This window comes from Cervus canadensis, chromosome 6 (assembly GCF_019320065.1).
Source record: "Cervus canadensis isolate Bull #8, Minnesota chromosome 6, ASM1932006v1, whole genome shotgun sequence".
NCBI lineage: Eukaryota > Metazoa > Chordata > Mammalia > Artiodactyla > Cervidae > Cervus > Cervus canadensis.
In genome coordinates, this window is record NC_057391.1 from 71,097,954 (window position 1) to 71,118,873 (window position 20,920).

General features: G+C 35.9%; 1 protein-coding gene across 4 annotated transcripts in view; it reads left to right on the forward strand.

Moving 5' to 3' along the window:
* Window positions 1-20,920, forward strand: part of SYNE2 (spectrin repeat containing nuclear envelope protein 2) — a 314,324-nt gene that overhangs the window by 102,425 nt on the left and 190,979 nt on the right. For all 4 annotated transcript variants that reach the window (XM_043472258.1, XM_043472259.1, XM_043472261.1 and 1 more), the window contains exons 13-27: window positions 291-403; window positions 1,252-1,414; window positions 2,795-2,873; window positions 3,129-3,316; window positions 4,907-5,071; window positions 6,098-6,247; window positions 7,644-7,817; window positions 10,621-10,779; window positions 11,068-11,241; window positions 14,173-14,307; window positions 15,251-15,409; window positions 18,619-18,830; window positions 19,006-19,096; window positions 19,947-20,065; window positions 20,531-20,657. In XM_043472258.1, the coding sequence (XP_043328193.1) occupies window positions 291-403; window positions 1,252-1,414; window positions 2,795-2,873; window positions 3,129-3,316; window positions 4,907-5,071; window positions 6,098-6,247; window positions 7,644-7,817; window positions 10,621-10,779; window positions 11,068-11,241; window positions 14,173-14,307; window positions 15,251-15,409; window positions 18,619-18,830; window positions 19,006-19,096; window positions 19,947-20,065; window positions 20,531-20,657 (2,208 nt within the window). The remainder of the gene's footprint in view (window positions 1-290; window positions 404-1,251; window positions 1,415-2,794; window positions 2,874-3,128; window positions 3,317-4,906; window positions 5,072-6,097; window positions 6,248-7,643; window positions 7,818-10,620; window positions 10,780-11,067; window positions 11,242-14,172; window positions 14,308-15,250; window positions 15,410-18,618; window positions 18,831-19,005; window positions 19,097-19,946; window positions 20,066-20,530; window positions 20,658-20,920) is intronic.

Consider the following 20,920-nt stretch of genomic DNA (forward strand, 5'->3'; position numbering starts at 1 on the left):
AAGTGAGATTTATAGCATTTGAGCCCACAATTGAATGGAAAATACATCTGAAAACAAAAGATTTTGATAATGCTTTTGCCAGAGAAACCACAGTCTGCCTCTCTGTAAAATGTTCTAGTTTAAAACATCTGTGATGGAAATATTTACTCACAACATTTTAGTTGAAAATATAAGGGCTTTATGATTTTAAAAAAGATGCAATGTGTGCACAGAGCAAATGAGATTAACAAACCCTTGGTTACAGAGTTTGACAATAAATGTGGTTCATGTCATACTAAATTTCTTTTCAGAGTCTGATGGATAAATTTGACTTCCATTTGAATACTCTCCTGGCATTTGAAAATAGAGATGAAAACCATTTGCCTTTGGTACCCCCTGAAAAATTGGAGGAAATGAAAAGACGGTTTGTACCACCATCCTTCCACAACTGCTGACATCTTCATGTGTGAACACTAACATGGTGCTACAGGCAGCAGGAAATACAGATTTGTAGATAATTTTTGACAATTAGTCTTTAGCTCTTGATAACAATTCCTTCGTGTTTTATGTAACAGTAACATAATATCATGCTGACATACTTCCTCTTTTATTTCCTGGGAGGATATGGTGGTAGAAAAAGTTGTGGAGTTAGAGGCAGAAACTGAGCTCTTTATCTTGGTTTTGGCCAAGTTATTATGTCTTTCTGCACATTTTCTCATTTGTAAATATAGAGTAATGGTACTCACTCTGTTCATGTCTCACAAGGAATACTAGATGAAATGGGAGGAAGTATATGAGAGCACTTAATAAGCTCCAAAAACTATAAAGATTATTTAGTTGGTGTTCGTCCACATCGTCTTCTCTTTTCTCATTATTCAAAGAGTGATATTAAGAGGGTATTAGCTTTAATAATGAAAGCTGTTAATATGTAAATGTGGAAATTATAGTTGTATTCTTATATGGAAGTTTTCAAATTCAGTAAAATGTTTTAGAGATTAACATTTTATCTTAGAATTTCTCAATAGGGGAATAATTTCTGCAGAACATAATTCTGTTAGGTATTTTTATCTTAGAAATAGCTGGTTTATATCTCATCACAATGTTTGTTTTACTTTAAAAAAAAAAAAAGAGGTGAGGATGCATCTGAGTTCCATGTGATTAAAAGAAAATGTTAAAGCCCCAATATTTTTTAAAATGCCAAACATTTTTCACATTTGGCCAGTCAAATTTAATTTAATTTAATTTAATTCTAAAACCTGCACTATCTTCCAGAATCAACAACATTTCGGGGGAAAAAGTCATTCCATGCCTAGAATTTCATTACTATGAGTGCTTAGTTCTTGGTTTGCTAGAGGAAGTGAAATCAAAATTGCTTGTTTGGAACATCAAATACGGGAGCAAAGAATCTGTGGAATTATTGCTGGAAGACTGGCATGTAAGCTACTTTATTTCATGTCTTAGACAACTGTTCTCCATGATCCTGGGTTTGCATGTTTCCTGAACACAATGTCCCTTAACTTTTCAGGTTTTGAGATGAGTTTTCTTGGTAGCTTTCGGTAGCTTAAATATTACCCAGAGAAAAAGATTATAGGTAGTCAAATAACAGACATCGAGAAGAGTAAGAAGGAGAAAATAACATTATTTAGCACAACAGAGGAAACTGAGTTAACCAGGCTAAGTTACATAATAAAGAAAGTTTCAATGTTACTTCCTTTAAAAAAATTCCTATCTCCACCTACTGGATATCTTGCTTAATATCTTTCCCCACTCTGATATATGGTTCTATTCAAAAATTAAATTTTTCTTAGAACATTTTAATCTTAGCCTTTCAAGTTTTTAGAGTGGGCAAAACAGTATATTCTGTCTTGGAAGTTTTTCTGGGGGAGAGGTTTAGCTCTTATAATTTATAGGAAAAATTTTTGCAAATGATTTAAATATATGTGTTTATATGGTAAATTAAAGCTAAAGCATCCTAGCAATGTCATTTCTGTAGTTAGGCCTTATTATCCTTCTTCCTGTATCTCTGTTTTTATTTTTTGACCATGTTGTGTGGCTTGCAGTGTCTTAGTTCTCCAACCAGGTATTGATCCTGGGGCCACGGCAGTGAAAGTGCCGCATCCTAAGCACTGGACCTCCAGTGCATTCCCTGTTTCTCCGTTTTTGGGATGAGGGCCAAAAATCTAAGATTGTAAACTTCAGTGCAAAAATTGGAAAAACATGATGAGGAAATATTTATTTACAGTTTATGATTTAAACACTGTACATTCATGAATAGGAATCATCATTCTAAATTAGATTTTGAATATTTTAACTTCTTTTTCCTACTTTGATTCTTCATTTTTCCATTTAAATAATCATACCATTGGCACATAGGTGTATAATAAATGAGTTTTTAATTGTCTGTTCTCCCATGGAAGATTTTGCTTGCTTAAGACACATAATAACTTGGTTAAAGGTATTTCTCAAGGGTCTTTGTGTGATAGATGATAGATTGTATCTATTTATACCATGCTCAACATACCTAATAAAAATTATTCAATATTAATAAAGACATGAGAAAAACCAAGGTAAAACTGTGTCACTACATTAAGATAAACTTTGTCAGGTCTCATACTTGTATATTGCTAATACTCATATGTATGTTTCTTTGACCTTAACTATCTTTCTTCATGAACTACTTAACCCAAATATGTAGTATTAATTACTGTAAAGAAATTTTGGTGCCTAAGCTCTTCATCGTTTATGTCTCTGTCTGGATTTCTTGACACATTAAAAAAAAGTTGTCAATATGTTTTATTTTTATTTTTCCCCCCAGAAATTTATTGAAGAAAAAGAGTTCCTAGCTCAACTTGAAACTTCATTTCAAAAATGTGAAGAAATTCATAACAACTTGGGTAAAGCTATATTTCCTTTTTGATGGAATGACCATCACTTAAAAATAACATTTCATTTGTTTCACTTTCCTTATGTATCTGGATGCTTTAGGAATTGGTTGTACATAAATGTATGTTTTGGAAGATTCTTGCCTTCACTTTTAATCCTGTTAGTGTCCACTGTCAATTAGTATGTGAATATTTTTCTTAGCAGTATTATTTTCTTAATGAAAAACTGTTTTTTTAAATTGCTGTCCTGTTTTGTTAACATTATAGCTGGAGAATATCCAAATATTAGTAAACAATATACGATGGTGAAATATCATCTTTCCATGTATAGAGAAAATATACTTAATGTGAAGTCCACTCTACAAAAAGTTCTGGCATGTTGGGCTACTTATGTAGAAAACCTTCGTTTACTAAAGGCTTGTTTTGAGGAGACAAAGAAGGAACAGATGAAAGAGGTATTTTCAGTCTTATGGCATTTGCTTAATTTTAATTTTTTTTTTTTTTATTTTGTTTGGATAGCCTCATTTTCAATCCAAAAACAAGAGACCAGGAATGAGTAAACAATTGTTGGAAAAATTCTCCAAAGTATTGGAAAGCGTTTAGGTTCTTTCTCCTATAATAGCTAAATGGAATTTTCCTCCTCATTGTAGGCTTTATATACACACACAGAATTTTATTGAGGTATAATTTACATACACAGTATAGCATTTGGAAGATATATTGCTAAATTCCTTGGAAAGGAAATAAAAGACATGGAGTACTGGATAGCTTATGCTGCTGCTGCTAAGTCACTTCAGTCGTGCCCGACTCTGTGCGACCCCATAGACGGCAGCCCACCAGGCTCCCCCGTCCCTGGGATTCTCCAGGCAAGAACACTGGAGTGGGTTGCCATTTCCTTCTAATGCATGAAAGTGAAAAGTGAAAGTGAACTCGCTCAGTCGTGTCCGACTCTTCGCGACCCCATGGACTGCAGCCTACCAGGCTCCTCCGTCCATGGGATTTTCCAGGCAAGAGTACTGGAGTGGGTTGCCATTGCCTTCTCCGATGCATTTAAAATAAATTAATAAATTAGAAAGTTTTCTTTACATTTGGGTGAGTACCTTTCAGTTTTAAAACCTTTCTTACTTTCTAGAGTAGGAAAAACAGAATACTTCAGATTTATATGGAGAAGTGTGAAAGAAATTTTGGTATAATTATTGTTTTTATTTGCCATTGTGTAATAACCTGTTTTATGATTTTTCTTTGAGGTAGTTTTCTTTCTTTCATTTGCTTTCTTCTATTGCAAATAAATGTAGACAACCTCTCAGATTAAGCATTTTCCATATAAAAGCTAAAGATACTCAATAAAAAACAGGCTGTTCGTATGAAAGTAAAATTTCTAATAAGTGTATGAGTGCAAAAAAAATATTCGAGTGAGTCATTACTTCTCCCTATAGCCTATATTGATACCCAAAATTCGAATCTTTGGCTTTCAACTGGTCTTCTGTCTTTTAAAGGTCTTTTAATAAGATTCACATTTCTTTGAAAAAATAAGACTTTAAGCCTTGCAATTTCCAAACTCTGTGCTGAGATGCCCTGAGCTACCAAAGAGAACACTTGGGTAAATTTAAAATTTGAGGGAGAAAAGCAACATCTGTCTGTTGAATAGCACACAAATTGCCACTAAGCTGTTTGGACCTGACTAGTTAGGAATGAGAAGTGTTAGGTACTTTTTCTAGCTTAGGGAATCCTTGAAAAAATTCCTGAGACATTAAGGCGGCCATGAACTGAAAAGATTTGAAACCTTTGCTGTAAGCCTGTCAGCTGCTTAGAAAAATAGAACATCACATGTTTCCTAAAAGTCCAGGATCAAGAATGATGACAGACAGCTAGCGGCTGCCAATTAGTGATCAAGGATGAAGAGGTAGCCCAACAGGGAGGGTAAGAATCTGCAGAACCTTCACACTTACTTTTGCTCGCAATCAAGCTCAGTGAAGATCTTTTATAAGTAATAGAAAGACAAATATTATGTCATTAAAATATTGCATTGTTTATATGTTATATAGGTTCCCTTTGAGACACTCTCCCAGTGGAATCTACAACATACTACTTTAAATGAAGTGGGAAATTTCTTATTTCAAGTCAGTAATGATGAAGTTGGATCATCTATTTCTAAAGAACTGAGGAGGCTGAATAAAAGATGGAGAAAGCTTATTACAAAACCTCAGCATGTAAGTTTTTTTTTTTTTTCGGTAACAGATTCTTTGAGGTATAATTCACATGCATACAATTCACTCATTTAGTGTGAATTCCTCAGTGGTTTTCAGTATATTTAATGTTGTGCAAGTCATCACCATAATCAATTTTAGAGCATTTTCATCACCTCATAAAGAAACTTTGTACCCATTAGCAATCACTTCTCATTTTCTCCCAATGTCCCCAGCTTTAAAAATTGTCCTATTCTGATTATTTCACATAAATGGAGTCATAAAATATGTAGTCTTTTGTTTCTGGCTTTTTTTCACTTAGTGTAATGTTTTCAAAGTTCATTCATTTTGTAGTATGTATTAGTACTTCATTCATTTTTACCAGCAAAGCATAATCTGTTGTATGGATATACCACATTGTATTTATTTATTGATCAGTTGTTGAACATTTGACTTCTTTCCACTTTTTTGACTCTTATGAATAATGCAGATATAACCATTCATGTTCAGATATTTGTATGGACATTCAACATAGATTTTTAGTTGAAATTTATTTACCATTAAAGAGTAACATAAGCATTTTTGCCTGTTAGATTTAAAAGTTCTTGAGAACATACAGCAAATTTTATCTTTATATTTAATATTTGTTGTAGTTGTTTAGTTCTAAGTCATGTCTGACTCTTTTGTGACTTCCTGGACTATAGCCCGCCAGGCTCCTCTGTCCAGGGGATTTCCCAGGCAAGAATACTGGAGTGAGTTGCCATTTCCTTCTCCAGGGGATCTTCCCAACCCAGGGATGGAACCCATGTCTCCTTCATTGGCAGGCAGATTCTTTACCACCAGGCTACCAGGGAAACCCTATATTAAGTATAGTGCCTCATAAAAACACATATAATTTTTGAACTTAAATTATTATTCTCTTATTCTTAATAATTTGAGACTGAGGTGTTATATGGGAAATTTAAAATATTAAATGTCTCATTGTTTTTAATCATATATCTTAGAATAAAAGATATAAATATTACATTTCATGACATTAATTTTTTATAGGAAGCGAACCTGCCACTTATGAAATTACAAGATGAGCCCTTTCTTGACAATTCTGGAAATATTCAGCTATCCAAAGAAGAAAACCTAACTATTGGTTTTTCAACAGATACGTCAAGCGAACTTCCTGAAAACCACAATCAGAATATTATGGTAAATAGTCATATTTTATGTAGTTCATTTGTATTGATATATGGAAATAATTTAACTTTGCTGTTTTTTTCTTTGGAAAATAACCCATATTGTTGAAACAGATAAGTAAGATTATTAGATAACACTTAAAGTATGGTCATTGTTCAGTAACATGCCTAAGTGGTGCCCTCACGCAGTGGTCATCAGTGCCTAAACAGTAGCCATAAGCCTATAGCTTTTATGGCTGTAGGCTTATGGATTAAAATAAATAAAAAATTTGAAAGGAAATAGTAAATAAAAGCCCTGTGCCTCTAACTCACTGAAGAGTTTGCAGACACACGGAAGCAGTCATGACTTCTGAGCTGTGGAAGTGGAGTTGCTATTTTCTTCAGATTACTTCTGACTAGTACTCAGTTGTCCAGCTTTAGGCTAGCCTCTGGCCTGTCTTGCATCCTTTCTGTAAAATGGGGGGAAGTAAAATCTTTATTTCGTGCTTTGTTGTGTAATTCAAAGGATGACGTTAGGTTATAGAGAAGAATATGGAAAAGAAACAACAAGAAATCATACACATGTGTGGTGTAGCACCTATGATTTTGGAAATATGCCCCCTTCAGAATAACTTATACAACTTTAAAGAAAATAATGTTTATCTGGCTTTTGCCAGTTGCCATGATGGAGTGCTTTTTTTCCCATCATTAGGAGACCTAATCATGGAATATTTTGAATCTGTGCACTGTGCTCTTCAAATAGAAAAATATAGACTATTTTTCTCATACATTTAAAATATGATCTGATTAAAAACAGCTTTAAGAATGTGTCTGTCATGTAAAGCTGTAGCATATCAAGTTATAGGATACTGAGAGATTATTAATGTGAAAAGGCTTAATTTTGTTGAAATTTGATTCTGATGTTTCACAACTACTGTTACCAATGGTATTTAATTAAATTGTATACCAGTTTTAGAAATGTGTTTATAGAGTCAATACTATAATTTTCTAAGCTCTAATCTTTGCTGTAAAATGGAAATAATAGTAACTAACTGATAGGAATGATATCCTTAAGACAATTTTTGTGAATAAATCTCTTAATTTTTAAAGTATTTATACTGTCATAATGTATCATCATCATGTCCAAAAAGTAGATCTTAAATCATTAAAATATGTTGATTTAGCATTCTCAGGGGAAAAAAAGCGATATAATGTATTTATTTTTATTTTTTTGGCATAAAAGTTCAGTATGCATTTTAACTAACTTTTATAAAGATGCTATTAAAACATTGAGGTTTAAAAAGCAGCCATTGTTTTTGAGATTTTCATTGTTCAATTAATTTGCTACAGAGATATAACTTTTTAAAATGATAATTATTTTATAATATAAATGTTACCATTTTCTTGAGTGATAATTTTGAATGTTGTAGGCCAGGGAAGAACATGAAAAAGAAAATGAAGACTTTTCAGGGCCACTGAAAGTGGCTAAAGAGGTTGAAAGGCTCATTGGACAAGTGGAAACCTGGGAGGCGGAAACCACGTCAGTTTTGGATCTTCTGAGACAGCAGGATGATGTAGAGACCTCAGTGGAAGAAACCTTGCAGGTATGAGTGTAACAGCATTAACAAGACAGCTTTTGTGGCTGTAGGGTTATGTATTAAGATAAAAAGTTTTAAAGGAAATAGTCAATAAAACCACTGTTTGAACTTTCTTTGTGGGTTTTTTTAAAAAAAATGACATGGAATCTCAACCCTGGATCATATGCTGTGATTTTCCTGAGGACAGAGGAGAAAGTTGAAGACTGATAGGGAGTTTAAATTCTTGAACTGATTTTCCCAGCTCCAGAGTGGAGATTAAAATATTCTCTTTCATCAGAGGGCAATGAGATGAGTAAGTGAGTTCAGTCTTCCTATAGCTCAGTGTATTGTGAATATAAGAGATGATGTAATCTACTCTTGGAAAGCTCAACCCCTGTGGAAGCCACTTTCCTTTCTTACCTGATGCAGGGAGGGGGCTGCCTGTTGTTAAAACTCTGTTCTTTTTTCTCAGGCAGTTGACTCATTGAAAAGCAATGAGGCAAGAGTGTATTTTAGTATCACTCAGTTCTCCTTGGAAAGAAGTTACAATTGAGGTTTTACTGAGTTCCAGCTCAGCTATAAAATTTATAAAGCATGTCATAAATTACAGCAAGATGGAAAGTTCTAGAAATAAAGAATTATTTGTATAATTCTTTTGAATTTTGAAATTCTTTTCTACATTTTGAAATGGTGTGTGTGAATAATTTTGTGTTTTCATTGTTTGTAAGAGTAATACCTCTACTTGCTTTGAAAATATTATATGAACTTACCTGTGCTATCTGCTGGTGCTTTTCTAATTTTATTTATTTGTTTATTTATGTTTGTAACTGAAATTTCTTTTAGTGTAATAAATAAGTGAGAAATTCAGTATTTTTAAAATATTGAATTTTTTAAAAATGCAAAAGTGTTAAACAGTGAAAACACAAACATGCTGGAATATACTTCTGATAAGAGGAAGTTAAGTAGAACGTATGGTTGCTGGGAGGAAGGAGCAGGGGGAAGGGATACTTAGGGAGTTTGGGATGGACAGGTATACACTGCTATATTTATAATAACCACCAAGAACCTACTATATGGAACAGGGAACTCTGCTCAGTATTATATGCCTTAAATGGGAGGGGAGTCGGGGCGGGGCGGAGGGGGGGCGGAGAATGGATACATGCTTATGTTTGTCCCTTTGCTGGCCACCTGAAACTCACAACATTGTTAATCGGCTATACTCCAGTACAAAATAAAAAGTTTGATGAAACAAAAAAAATGAAAAAAAGTAAATCTTTATTGTATCAAGATATATTGTTAAGTAAGAAATACAAGTTGCTGAATAGTATGGGTAATGTGATACTTTTAGTGTTTTTAAAAACAGTTGCTTTTTGAACTTTATACTTTTAAATCTATAGAAAAATGTCTGTGAGCCTTCCTCTTAGTATGTTTCCTGGTACACAGTAGATATAGAGTACATACTTTTTAAATGAATATGCAAATGATTGATTAAATGACAAGGGAGGGATTGGGAAGAAGAAAAACTTTTTCTTCATGTGCTGTACTTCTATTCTTGTTTAAGTTTTTTACAGGAACTTTTGTTACTTTTATAATTAAAAATAGAAAAAAATTGAAATTACAAATCAATGTGCTAATTTCAGAACAATTAAATAACACATAAAAGTATAAAGTGAAAGTGTTAGTCACTCAGTCATGTCTGACTCTTTGTGATTCCCCTTGACTGTAGCCCAGCAGGCCCCTCTGTCCAAGGAATTTTCCAGGCAAGAATACTGGAGTGGGTTGCCATTCCCTTATGCAGGGAGTCTTTCTGACCCAGGGGTCGTACCCAGGTCTCCTGCATTGCAGGCAGATTTTTTTACCATCTGAGCCACCAGGGAAGCTCCTAAAAGTGTAAAGAGGAAAATAAAACTCACCACAGTTCCTCTGCACTGTGATAAATAAGATCAACATCTTCATAGTTGGTATCACACAACATAATTTCTATTTTATTATACCTATGCCACCTCTGAGTTGTAATTTGAAATTTTGTTATTTTGATAACTGAAAAGTGGTGCCCCATTATTTTAATTTGTAACTTATTTGATTACGTGTACGTTTGAACTGTCTTTCATATATTTGTTAGCCATTTGTTTCCATGAATTATGTCTTTGCATTTTCTGAATTTTCTTTGGGATCTTAGTATTTTTCTTATTGAATTTATAAGCTCTCTGAATCATGACTCATTTTCATTTGTATGGCAAATATATTTACCAAGTTATTAACTTTTAAGTTATTTTATTTCACATACAAAATTTTTGTGTTTTTATAGTCATTTCTGCCTTTAAAGATCCTCCAAATCCAGGGAGCAGATCAGTTTTCATGGATAATTTCTTCTTTTTCTAGTTTTCATGTTTTATATATAATTTTCTAATTCATCTGAAATTTATTTTTGGTACCTTGTAAAAAGCATGGTTCTAAAAAGATGTTTTTCCAACAGCTATTTTCTCCAGTAACATTTATTGAACTCCTTTCTGGCTGATTTGACTTTCACTTTAAGGTTTATTACTACTCTCTCAACTTATTTTCTATCGGCATTGTATTCCTCTAGTCTTTATTTTATCTAAGTGCTTAGTGTTTAATAATAATACATAAAATACTATGTTGCTCAGAATCTGATTGTATTAATATAAATTTCAAAATGAATTTTAAAGATAACCTTTTTAGAATATAAATTTGCCTTATTTTGGATTAACAGTTAATTTTTTATGATTTCCTGGTGAGATTATTGAGGTTAATATTTAACATATAATCAGAATATTTATTGTTATCTCACTCTAATGTGTTTTAATAGCATCTTATTGCCAAAGGCTCTATGTACGAAGAGCTCGTGTCTAGAACTGAAGACACTTTACAAATGGATATACAACAGGTTTCAAGCCAGGAGTCTCTCCAACATGTCCTCACAGCTGGACTTCAGGCAAAGATTCAAGAAGCTAAAGAGAAAGTCCAGGTCTGTCTTTAATATTCCCTATTTACTGAATTTAGTCTTTAAAACCAAGTAGTCAATGGGAGGGCAGGACAGAGAAGGGGATTGCCTTGTCGTTTGAAAAGTTTTTGCAAAATATTAATTTTCCCTTTTATTTTCTTTATAATTTAGAGCATGTTGGAAAATATCAATATAGTAAATAGAATATTCTTATGTCTAGTGGGAAAATATGAGTTGCTACTCAAACTGTTTATTAATTTATGAGTTTTCTAAGAAGTTGGGCCAAGTGTTGATAATTTTTTGTCATTACAGATCAATATGGTAAAATTAGTAACCATGTTGAAGAACTCAACTGATGTTTCCCAAGACCTAGATGTCAGGCTGAAGGTGGAGGAAACAGAGAAGGAACTTGAATCATACATTACAAGGGCTGAGCAGCTACTTGGGCAAAAAGAGAGCCAGAAGGGACTAATTTCAAAATATAAGGTGGGACTGTTTCAACTATCACATGTAGGGCATTTTTCATTACCTCATTTAAAATCAAGATTTTCCATCACTGTAATTATAATAAAATTATCATAACTTTAAAAAAGTCCCAGTTTTATATATTGTTCCCCAGAGACTCTTAAAAATAACATTCAAGTGATTTTTTAAATTCAAATTTTACTGTAGACTCGCTAAATGAATTCAGTGGAATAGTGTAAAAAGCATGGCTGACTCTATGACACTGAGCAAGAATTTGATTTCACTGGCTTTTTTAATCAATAAAATGTACATAATAATTCTAGTCCTCTTCAACTGCCAAATAAATGAAAACAAGGAATGTGAAGAAGCTTTGAGTGGTTAAAATTCCCCAAATGTAAAATAAAATTATTATTAAAATACTTTAATAAAAGTTACTAGGGACATATGCTTATCAGCAGTTAAAGATCCAGTAATACTTTGTATGGAGACAGTTTTTGGTTGACCTCATGGTTTGATAGGCAGCTTAAGATGGTATCAAAATCAAGAGGTAAAAACTACTATGTATAAAATAAATAAGCTCCAAAGATATATGTACCGCATAGAAAATATAGCTGTTATTTTATGATGACTTTAAATGGAGTGTAATACATAAAAATATCAAATCACTCTGTTGTACACTTGAAACTAATGTAATATTGTAAATCAGTTATACTTAAAAAAGAAAGATATGTCCAAGCATATCTAAAGCAGAGACTCACTATTAATTAATACTGGGAGGCACTGAGAGATATGAAATAAAAGTAAAACAAGGTCTCTACCCTTAGACATCGGAGAGGTAGAGAAATATATGTTCCTTCATTCTTCCATTCAACATTTACCAAATTTACTGAACATTTAAAATGGGCTAGGCATTTTGGGAGAGATAAAAAGAAGTAAATCCAAAGCAGAAATAGACTACCAGACATAGAAAGCAAACTTGTGTTTACTATAGGAGATAGCAGGGTGGGGAGATAAATTAGGAGTTTGGGATTAACATATACATACCACTATATATTGGAGAAGGAAACGGCAACCCACTCCAGTATTCTTGCCTGGAGAATCCCATGTAGGGAGGAGCCTGGTAGGCTACAGTCCATGGGGTCGCAAAGAGTCGGACACGACCGAGTGACTTCACTTCATTTCACCACTATATATAAAATAGATAATCAGCAAGGTCCTGCTGTATAGCATGGGCAACTCTACTCAATATCTTGTAATAACCTCAATATCTTGTAATAATAGAAAAGAATCTAAAAAATAATATATATATAAAAATAATATATATATATATAACTGAATCACCTTGCTGTACACTTCAAAGTAACACAGTACTGTAAATTAACTAAATTTCATTTTTTTTAAACAAAGATGAAGTCGATCAATACCCTCTGTGCTTCTGCACCCAGTCTTTTCAGGAAAAGGGACTCCTCCAGCAGCCTCTCTTCATCCTCCTTGTGGCCTCCCCTTCTTGTCTGGATTCAACCCTCTTGGCTTTCTGGACTGTTAGCCATACTGGACCCTAGCACCAGCTATTTCAACTTTGCTTTTCCCACAACCATCTTATACTGTTCGCACCTTTGTCTTCCACCAGCTTTGCCCAGTTCCCACTGTCTTCCCCCCGCCCCCCTGTTTTACTCCTGGAATGCTGAGAGTGCCGAACTGAACTAGAGTCAATGGTTCTTGTAAATAATCACTAGGCTGGATTTCAAGAGGACAGATACAGTCAGAAAGAGGGAAGGGAAAGAAAAAGCAGAGGCCTCAGGCCCCTTCTCTACCAGAAGGAGGAATTATAATGTTAGTTCTCATACCACTTTCCTCTTCCTGCCCATCTTCCTTTTGAAATCTGAAGCCAAGGCCTCCCCCTTTTTGTCTCTGGCATTTAGTGAAATAGTCCCATTTTCACAGCAGAAGCAGAATCTGTGCCTTGCCAGTTAGCTGCCCTGAGACCCCAGGGGCCCCTGGGACACATGAGTGGTAGGACTTCCCTGCCTGCACATGGGCTAGCATGTCTTCCCTTTCCATAAATCTAGCAGACCTCACAGAGGCTTTAGGGGAGGTCCCTGGGGCTCAGACTGTTCTTTTCTGCAGGAGCCCCGTGACAAATATGTAATAAGTAAATGAACAAATCCCCAGCCTGCTTCATTCCTTTCTCCCCCAGAATTAGTTTCATCTTCTTGTCTCATAGATTTTTCTGCCCTTTCATAGACACTAAACTATTTTTTGTTCTGTTGCTTGATGGTTGCCTAAGCTGAGTTTCTGTTCTTACAGAGTATTATTACCAGGCAAGATCCTATAAGAAGAGTAGGTAAGTGTGAGATAAGGAGCAGGCACATTGCAGTCTTTGGGACTGCCATTGTTGTTGGCCTAAACAAGCCTTTGAAGTCCATGATAAGAGGATGTTGCCTCCTTGCAGCATAAAATGATTATGCACAGTATTAAATATTTGCCACATTACCCCTACTATAAACTGTGTCTTATTGCAACACTGATATCTAATACAAGCTGGTATACTCTTTGGACTGTATTACTTATGAAGTATGGTCATCTGCTCAATACTTAAATTTAAAAGATACTTTGCCAGTGGCTCATAATAATAAGCCTTTTAATTGTTTATGAAAGGGACCAAAAACTATTTGGAATATCATAAGAAAGTTTTTGTCTTGGCCTCAAAGGTGTAACTACATTTGAATAATAAATATTTGCAGTTCTTTTCAAAAGAAATCAAGGCATACAAAAGGGAGATCACCCTCAATCTATACCTAAAAGTCTCCCCTAAATCTTCAAGTAGTCTCCATGAAGTCCTTTCCTGGTTCTCTCTATTAAAATTCTCTAAAATTCTACCTGTTAAATTAGCTTTGAGAACATGGCAGTAGAATAAGGCTTTCATGTTCTTGTTTGTGGGTTTTTTTTTAGGAAGCACTGATCATTTTTAATACTAAAAGTCTGGCCAAGTATTTGAAAGCTGTTGAAGAACTGAAAAATAATGTAACTGATGATGTAAAGCTGTCTTTGGAAGAAAAGAGTAGAGACATCCGTGCCAAGTGGGAGGTAAGAACATGCACGTATGTCTGGGTCTTGTGCCTGGGCCTTATGATCCTGATATTGATCCTGATATTAATAAATACATATGTAGAGTTTCATAGAATATAGGGGTAGGCTATGGTGGCAGACAGATCTGGATCCAACAGCTAATGAATGACCTTGAGCAAGTTGCTTAACTCCTAGGAGTTTCGTTGATGAATTGGGAATAACCTCACCGACTTGGCAGCATTGTTGCAAGGCTTTGTATAAAGCACCTACCACAGAGATTGTTTTTGCTAAATGTTATTGAGTGTTAAATATGTGTGTGAATATATGAAGAGAGAGAGAGAATAAGGTAATATAATTGAATACTGTTAAAGGGCTTCTTAAAACACATTTTAAAATAATCTTTTAATTTTAGAACAATTTTAGATTTACAAAATTATTACAAAGGTCGTAATAACGATACAGAGAATTCCAGTGTACCCATGCCCAGTTTCCCCAGTTATTAATATCTTATATTAATATAATACATTTGTCATAAAGGACTAATAGTACATTATTAATTAAAGTTTATACTTTATTCTTATTTCCACAGATTTCCACCTAATGTCCTTTTTCGTCTGTTATGGAATCCCATTCAGGATATACATTGTAGTTACTTGTATTTCTCCATAGGCTTATTTCTCTATATTTTGTATATATTTTTTCCCATTCTACCTCTTGTCTTTTAATTCTAACCATGTCTCTCACAGAAACACATTTTTAGTTATTAGAAAGAAAAAAAATATGTTTATGAGTCTGGTATATCTTAAAACATCCTCCCCAAAGATATATGCATGAATCAGAATTACACATAAGTTCATTTCTATCCTTGGTTACCACAAATATTTTTATTTTTTTAATGGAAATCTTCTCAATATATCCTGTTTCCATGGTTAATATGTGTCTTTGATTTTTTTTTCAACAGTCTCTTCATCATGAAATGTCCCTGTATATTCAACAACTAAAAATAGACATTGAAAAAGGAAAACTTAGTGATAGTATTGCAAAACTCGAAAAGCAAATCAATAAAGAAAAGAAGCTAATTCGCAGAGGAAGGACCAAGGGTCTCATCAAAGAACATGAGGTAAAAACCTGTTTCCATTCAAGTTTTGTCATCACTGTGGGATTTATCCTAAATGGTTTAGTAAGTCCTTGGCTAGGATTAAAACGGCTCTGAAAATTACCTCAGCGCTTTTGTCCCCTGGGGATCATCCCTTCTGCAGTTCAAGCTCTATCTAGCTAGAGCCTGCGCGTCTTGTTTTTTAGAAGTGAGAAGAATTCAGCATTGACTTAATTTTTTGTTTTTTTCATATATCTCAGTGCCCCCTGTCCTCAAGACTCTGGTTACAAACATGTCACCCTCTGTTGAAGTTCCCGTAGTTATTTTTGTAAGGACTCGGCATCCTTTGAAGCACAGCTTTTGTGAAAAATAGCAGATCAGGATATAAACCAGCCTGGGCAAATCTTACGGTCTGTTTTTGGTCCTCATCCTATTTGATTGCTTTTGTATATTTGACAGTCCCGGCTCCTCTTTTCATTTAAACTTTCTACTGCTGTGGCTCTCTCAATATCCATCTCTCTTGCATTTTATTATTTTGGGGGAGAGCCTTCTTTTTACGTGTTCTTCACAAATCTTCCTTTTTTCTTCTGATATCCCAATGCTTTTGTTTTGGGGTCTCTGTTTTTGGCTAATCTTATGCTTGCTCCAGGTGACTGTACGCACTTTGGTGCTTTAACTGCCCTCTCTGCAAGGAAGAGCCCAGATCCTATCTTCAGCTGAGTCCTTTCCCCTGAAGTCCATATTGCATCTCTGAGTAGTAGATACCACCAGTGCTCTTCGGAGACCTCCACTTCAGCATGTCCCAAGCCAGCCAGTCTTATCTCCTCTCAAACTTTTCTTCCTCTAACACATCCGGTTATGAAAGACGTCACCGTCTCAGAACTTGGAGTCAGCTGCCCTGTCCCATCTGTTAATCTTCAGAAGAGTTGCTTCTTCTCCTTCCTTTCCATCAGTGTTGCTACTTCCCTTAACCTGGGTTATTTTTTCAGTGAGATGGCAGTGGCATCATATTCTGGTTCCGTCACAAGAGTGATCCCGTTGAACCCCACTTACTCTGAGGACATCTCCGAACTCCTCAGAAGGCCACACAGGCCCTTCACCATGTGGCCCCAGGACATGCCCCTCCTGCCACATTAGACTCCATGTCCTTTCAGAACATCTGGAGCTTTTCCTGTCTTGGCTGCTCCTTCTGTTAGGCATGACCTCCCTCTCCTTTTACTTGGAGGACTCCATGCATGTTCTTTCAGCCTCTAGCCCAGATGGTTCCCTCATGTGAAGGGGGTTTTCTCAACTGCTTAAGGCCGGTGATGTCCCTTGTCATGCTGTATGCTCATTATTTGTGTGGTTACTGTGGGCAAGGAACAAGCTTTCCTCGACGCTTTAAGATCCTTGGTTGGATCTGGAAATTGAACTGACAGATTAATGGGAGAAAAGCATACATATTTCCTTGAATTTTTTAAATGTGCTTTGGAGACTTCATAAGGGCATAATGACCCAAAGAAGTGACCAGAGCAGGAATCTTGTGTACCTTTCAGACAAAGAAACAATACATTTGTGAAGAATTGACAAGACAGAGAAGTTTGGGCTAGGGGTAGTGAAATGATGAAGAAATAACTAGGAAGAGAAGCGTTAGGGTACAAGGTTTGTTGCAGATTCCTTTGGTCCCATCTCTGGGCTGATAAAACTCTTGTCTCCAGTAAAAGGAGCTTTATTTCTTGCCTTGAGGCAGAAAAGGAGAAGCCTTTTTCTGTTTTATTTTTTGACCACACTGTGCAGCTGGCCGGATCTTAGTTCTCGATCCAGGGATTGAACCCTGGGCCCCAGTAGTGAAAGCTCTGAGTCCTAGCCACTGGACCGCCGGGGAATTCCCTCTGCATTTATTGCTGCTGCTGCTTTTTTTTTTTTTTTCTGCTGCTGCTTTTAAAAAAAATATTTATTTATTTGTTTGGCTACATCAGGTCTTGGAGCATGAGGGATCTCTGTTGTGTATCTAGGATCCTTGCGGCTAATGGACTATAGTTGTGTCTCATGGGCTCCAGAACTCTAGGGAGTCATAATGAAGAATAATATAGAAATATTGTTGGCAGTTGGCCGTAAAGGGATTCACCACAGCCTAATGATGGAATGAAGGAAACCAGAACACGTCACCCCAACATATGCCTCTTTGACACAAAAGGAATTTTTTTAATTGAAGCATGGTTAATTTACAATGTTGTGTTAGTTTCTGCTATATAGACAAGTGATTCAGTCATATATATATGCATTTACTGCATTTACTGCTTCTTTTTAAAAAATTAATTTGCATATTGTATATATTGTTCTTCATTATGATTTATGACATGAAAATTATTTTGAGCTGAAGGCAAATAAGAAGCGGAAAAGGGACTTCCCTGGTGGTTTAGTGGTTAAGAATCCACCTTCCAATGCAGGGGAAATGGGTTCAATTCATGGTCGGGGAACTGAGATCCCACGTGAAGTGAAGTAACCAAGTCTGCTCACCCCCACTACTGAAGCCCTAGAGTTCCAGAGCCCATGAGACACAGCTAGAGTCCATTCGCCGCAAGGATCCTGGATACACAATGGAGATCCCTCATGTTGCAACTAAGACCTGACATAGCCAAATAAATAAATAAATACTTTTAAAAGAAGAAGAAGAAGTAAATGCAGAGGGAATTTTATATATGACTCAATAACTTGCCTGTATAGCAGAAACTAACTCAACATTGCAAATTAGAAAGTGAAGTCGCTCAGTTGTGTCCGACTCTTTGCAACCCCATGGACTATAGCCTACCAGGTTCCTCCATCCATGGGATTCTCCAGGCAAGAATACAGGAGTGGGTTGCCATTTCCTTCTCCAGGAGATCTTCCCGACCCAGGGATTGAACCCAGGTCTCCTGCATTGTAGGCACACGTTTTACCGTCTGAGGCACCAGGGAAGCTCTATTGTAAATTAACCATGCTTCAATTAAAAAAAATTTCCTTTTGTGTCTGAGAGGCATATATTGGGGTGACGTGCTCTGGTTTCCTTCATTCCATCATTAGGCTGTGGCGAATCCCTTCAGGGCCAACTGCCTCGTTTTTGTTTCCAGTGTCCACTCCCCCACCAGGCACACTGGAGGGGCTTATAAAAGAATGTGTTGTTAAAGCCACACACATCTGTTCATTTCTAATCCTCATGGACTAATCACGTAAACTCATTGGAAACACATTTCCCACTTTATTTCCTCAATCAGGCCTGCTTTTCTGAGGAAGGCAGCCTGTACCAGCTTGATCGTCACATGGATGTCCTGCGGGAGCTGTGTGAGGAGCTGACTTCTCAGAAGAGTCAACAAGAAGTGAGGAGAGCGCTCAAAGACTACGAGCAGAAGATAGAGAGGCTTCGGAAATGTGCTTCCGAGATCCATGCGACACTGCAGCCCACCTTGGGAGGCACATCGAGAAACAAGTCAGTGCCTCATGAGAATAGCTACATGTCAGGGAGAAATAAGATAAAGCCTTTCTTTATCTTATCTTTATCATGTACCTTTCTGAAGGCACATGACACTGAATGTTGTTTATTCTCTCTTAGGCTTCATTTTTTTCTCCCGATATTTTAATATGCAATTTTGCTTCCTTCCTAGGGGAACCACGGATGCATCTGAGAATGGAGGAGGGAATACCCTCAGCGAGGTGCCATCTGCAAAATCAGACAGTCAGCCATCAGCTGAAAAGGTGTTAAATCTGGATAATGTGTTTTAGAAGTAAATTCAATAAGGAAAAATACCAAGAGTACAATAATCCACTTCTCATTGAGTATTGGTTTTAATTATCTGATTGTTTCTATCAGCTGAGAATTCTCACTTAAATAATGTAAGGATGACTGCTTTTCAAAGAATTAGAATACAACAAACCAAAGCCGTGGCAGTCGTAACTTGATCTTCCCCTGTGGACACAGTCTTCCCCTGAGGACACAAGCAGTTCTTTCCAAAAGTGACCATTTTGAACCATTATGAATACATGCTGCCTACGTGCGTTACTTTCAAGAACACAAGAAAGTTGAGCCTAATCGGCACAGATGCTTCAGCATCAGAGATGAACTAGTTCATTTGTCATGTGTTTTTTTTTTTTTTTGTCATTTGTCTTTTTATCATTATAATGGCTTTTACTTCCTTTGGGAATTGGATTTTCCAAATTCTTGAGTTCTAGCTTAGTGGGGATTTGCTGTGAGTCCAGGCTGCCAGTCAGAAGGTGTGGGGCAGGAATGAGGTATACTTGTTTCAGAGGTCTGCTCCTGCGTGCTATGCTGTGCTTCTGTCTGACCTTGACCATGGATGGCTATGTGGTCACAAGCAGAGACAGTGCTTAGGGGTTGGGAGAATGCCTCTACCCTGCTGGCATACCAATTAGAAGGTGAGAATCAGCCTGATAAATCTCCTATGTCCTACAGGAAGACCTGTCTCTGAGCTGAGGTTTGGGGTATAAAGAATCAATGATATCCATTTGTATCACAAAACTGTTTATCTTTTCCAGGTAATTAAGTATATTGAAGATAGTATGTTTACTCTTTTGTGTGTTTGCTTAGGCAATGGAATTGGTTCAGAATTTTAACCTGGAGTCCAAGTTAAAGCCTCAACAGGAGGAAAGCATCATGGAGAAATATGAAAAGGGTCACAGTACCTCTATTGACAGTTTACTAGAGAGGTAAACTGCTTTTTAAAAAAAGATTTTTATTTAAAGTATAGCTGATTTACAATATTGTGTTAGTTTCAGGGATACGAAAAATGATTCAGATATACATACATACATATATATGTATATATTCTTTTTCAGATTCTTTTCCCTTATAGGTTATTAAAAATATTGGTATAGTTCTCTGTGCCATACAGTAAATCCTTGCTGGTGATCTATTTTATGTATAGTATTGTGTGTATGTTAAGGAGAGGTAAACTCTTTTAAACAACTAGAAAATCCAGCAAAAATCTTTTATCAGTGCAGATACGGTATACTTTAATAAGTTTTTAGTTTCCTTTGGTCATAATTTTTGCCTGTAGTCCAATATCTTAAGCAGAATTCCCTGGGCTTTCCTATGGACAGTTGACAGTAACTTAAAAAATTTGGGGATCTTATTTTAAAAATCAAATAACTTTGCATTTAAATTTTTTCCAGGTATGATACACACCAAGACACCCTTGAACTTCACCTGCAAAACAGCATTGCCAGAATTACTTCTGATTTCTCTAGTGACAAGGAAAGGAGTAGTGTTTGTCTACAGGACAAACTGACAGATCTACAGGTAAATACTGAAAATATTACTAGAGGAGTTTTATCTTTTATTAGAAAATAATACCACCATAGGGTTTCCGTGGTGGTCCAGTGGTTAGGAATCTGCATGCCAGTGCAGGGGACATGGGTTCAGTCCCTGGTCTGGGAAGATCCTACATGCTATGGGGCAGCTAAGCCTGTGTGCCTAGAATCTGCGCTCCACAGCGAGAGAAACCACCACAACTAGAAAGTAGCCTTGGTGCCCACTCCTAGAGGAAGCCCACAGGCAGCAAT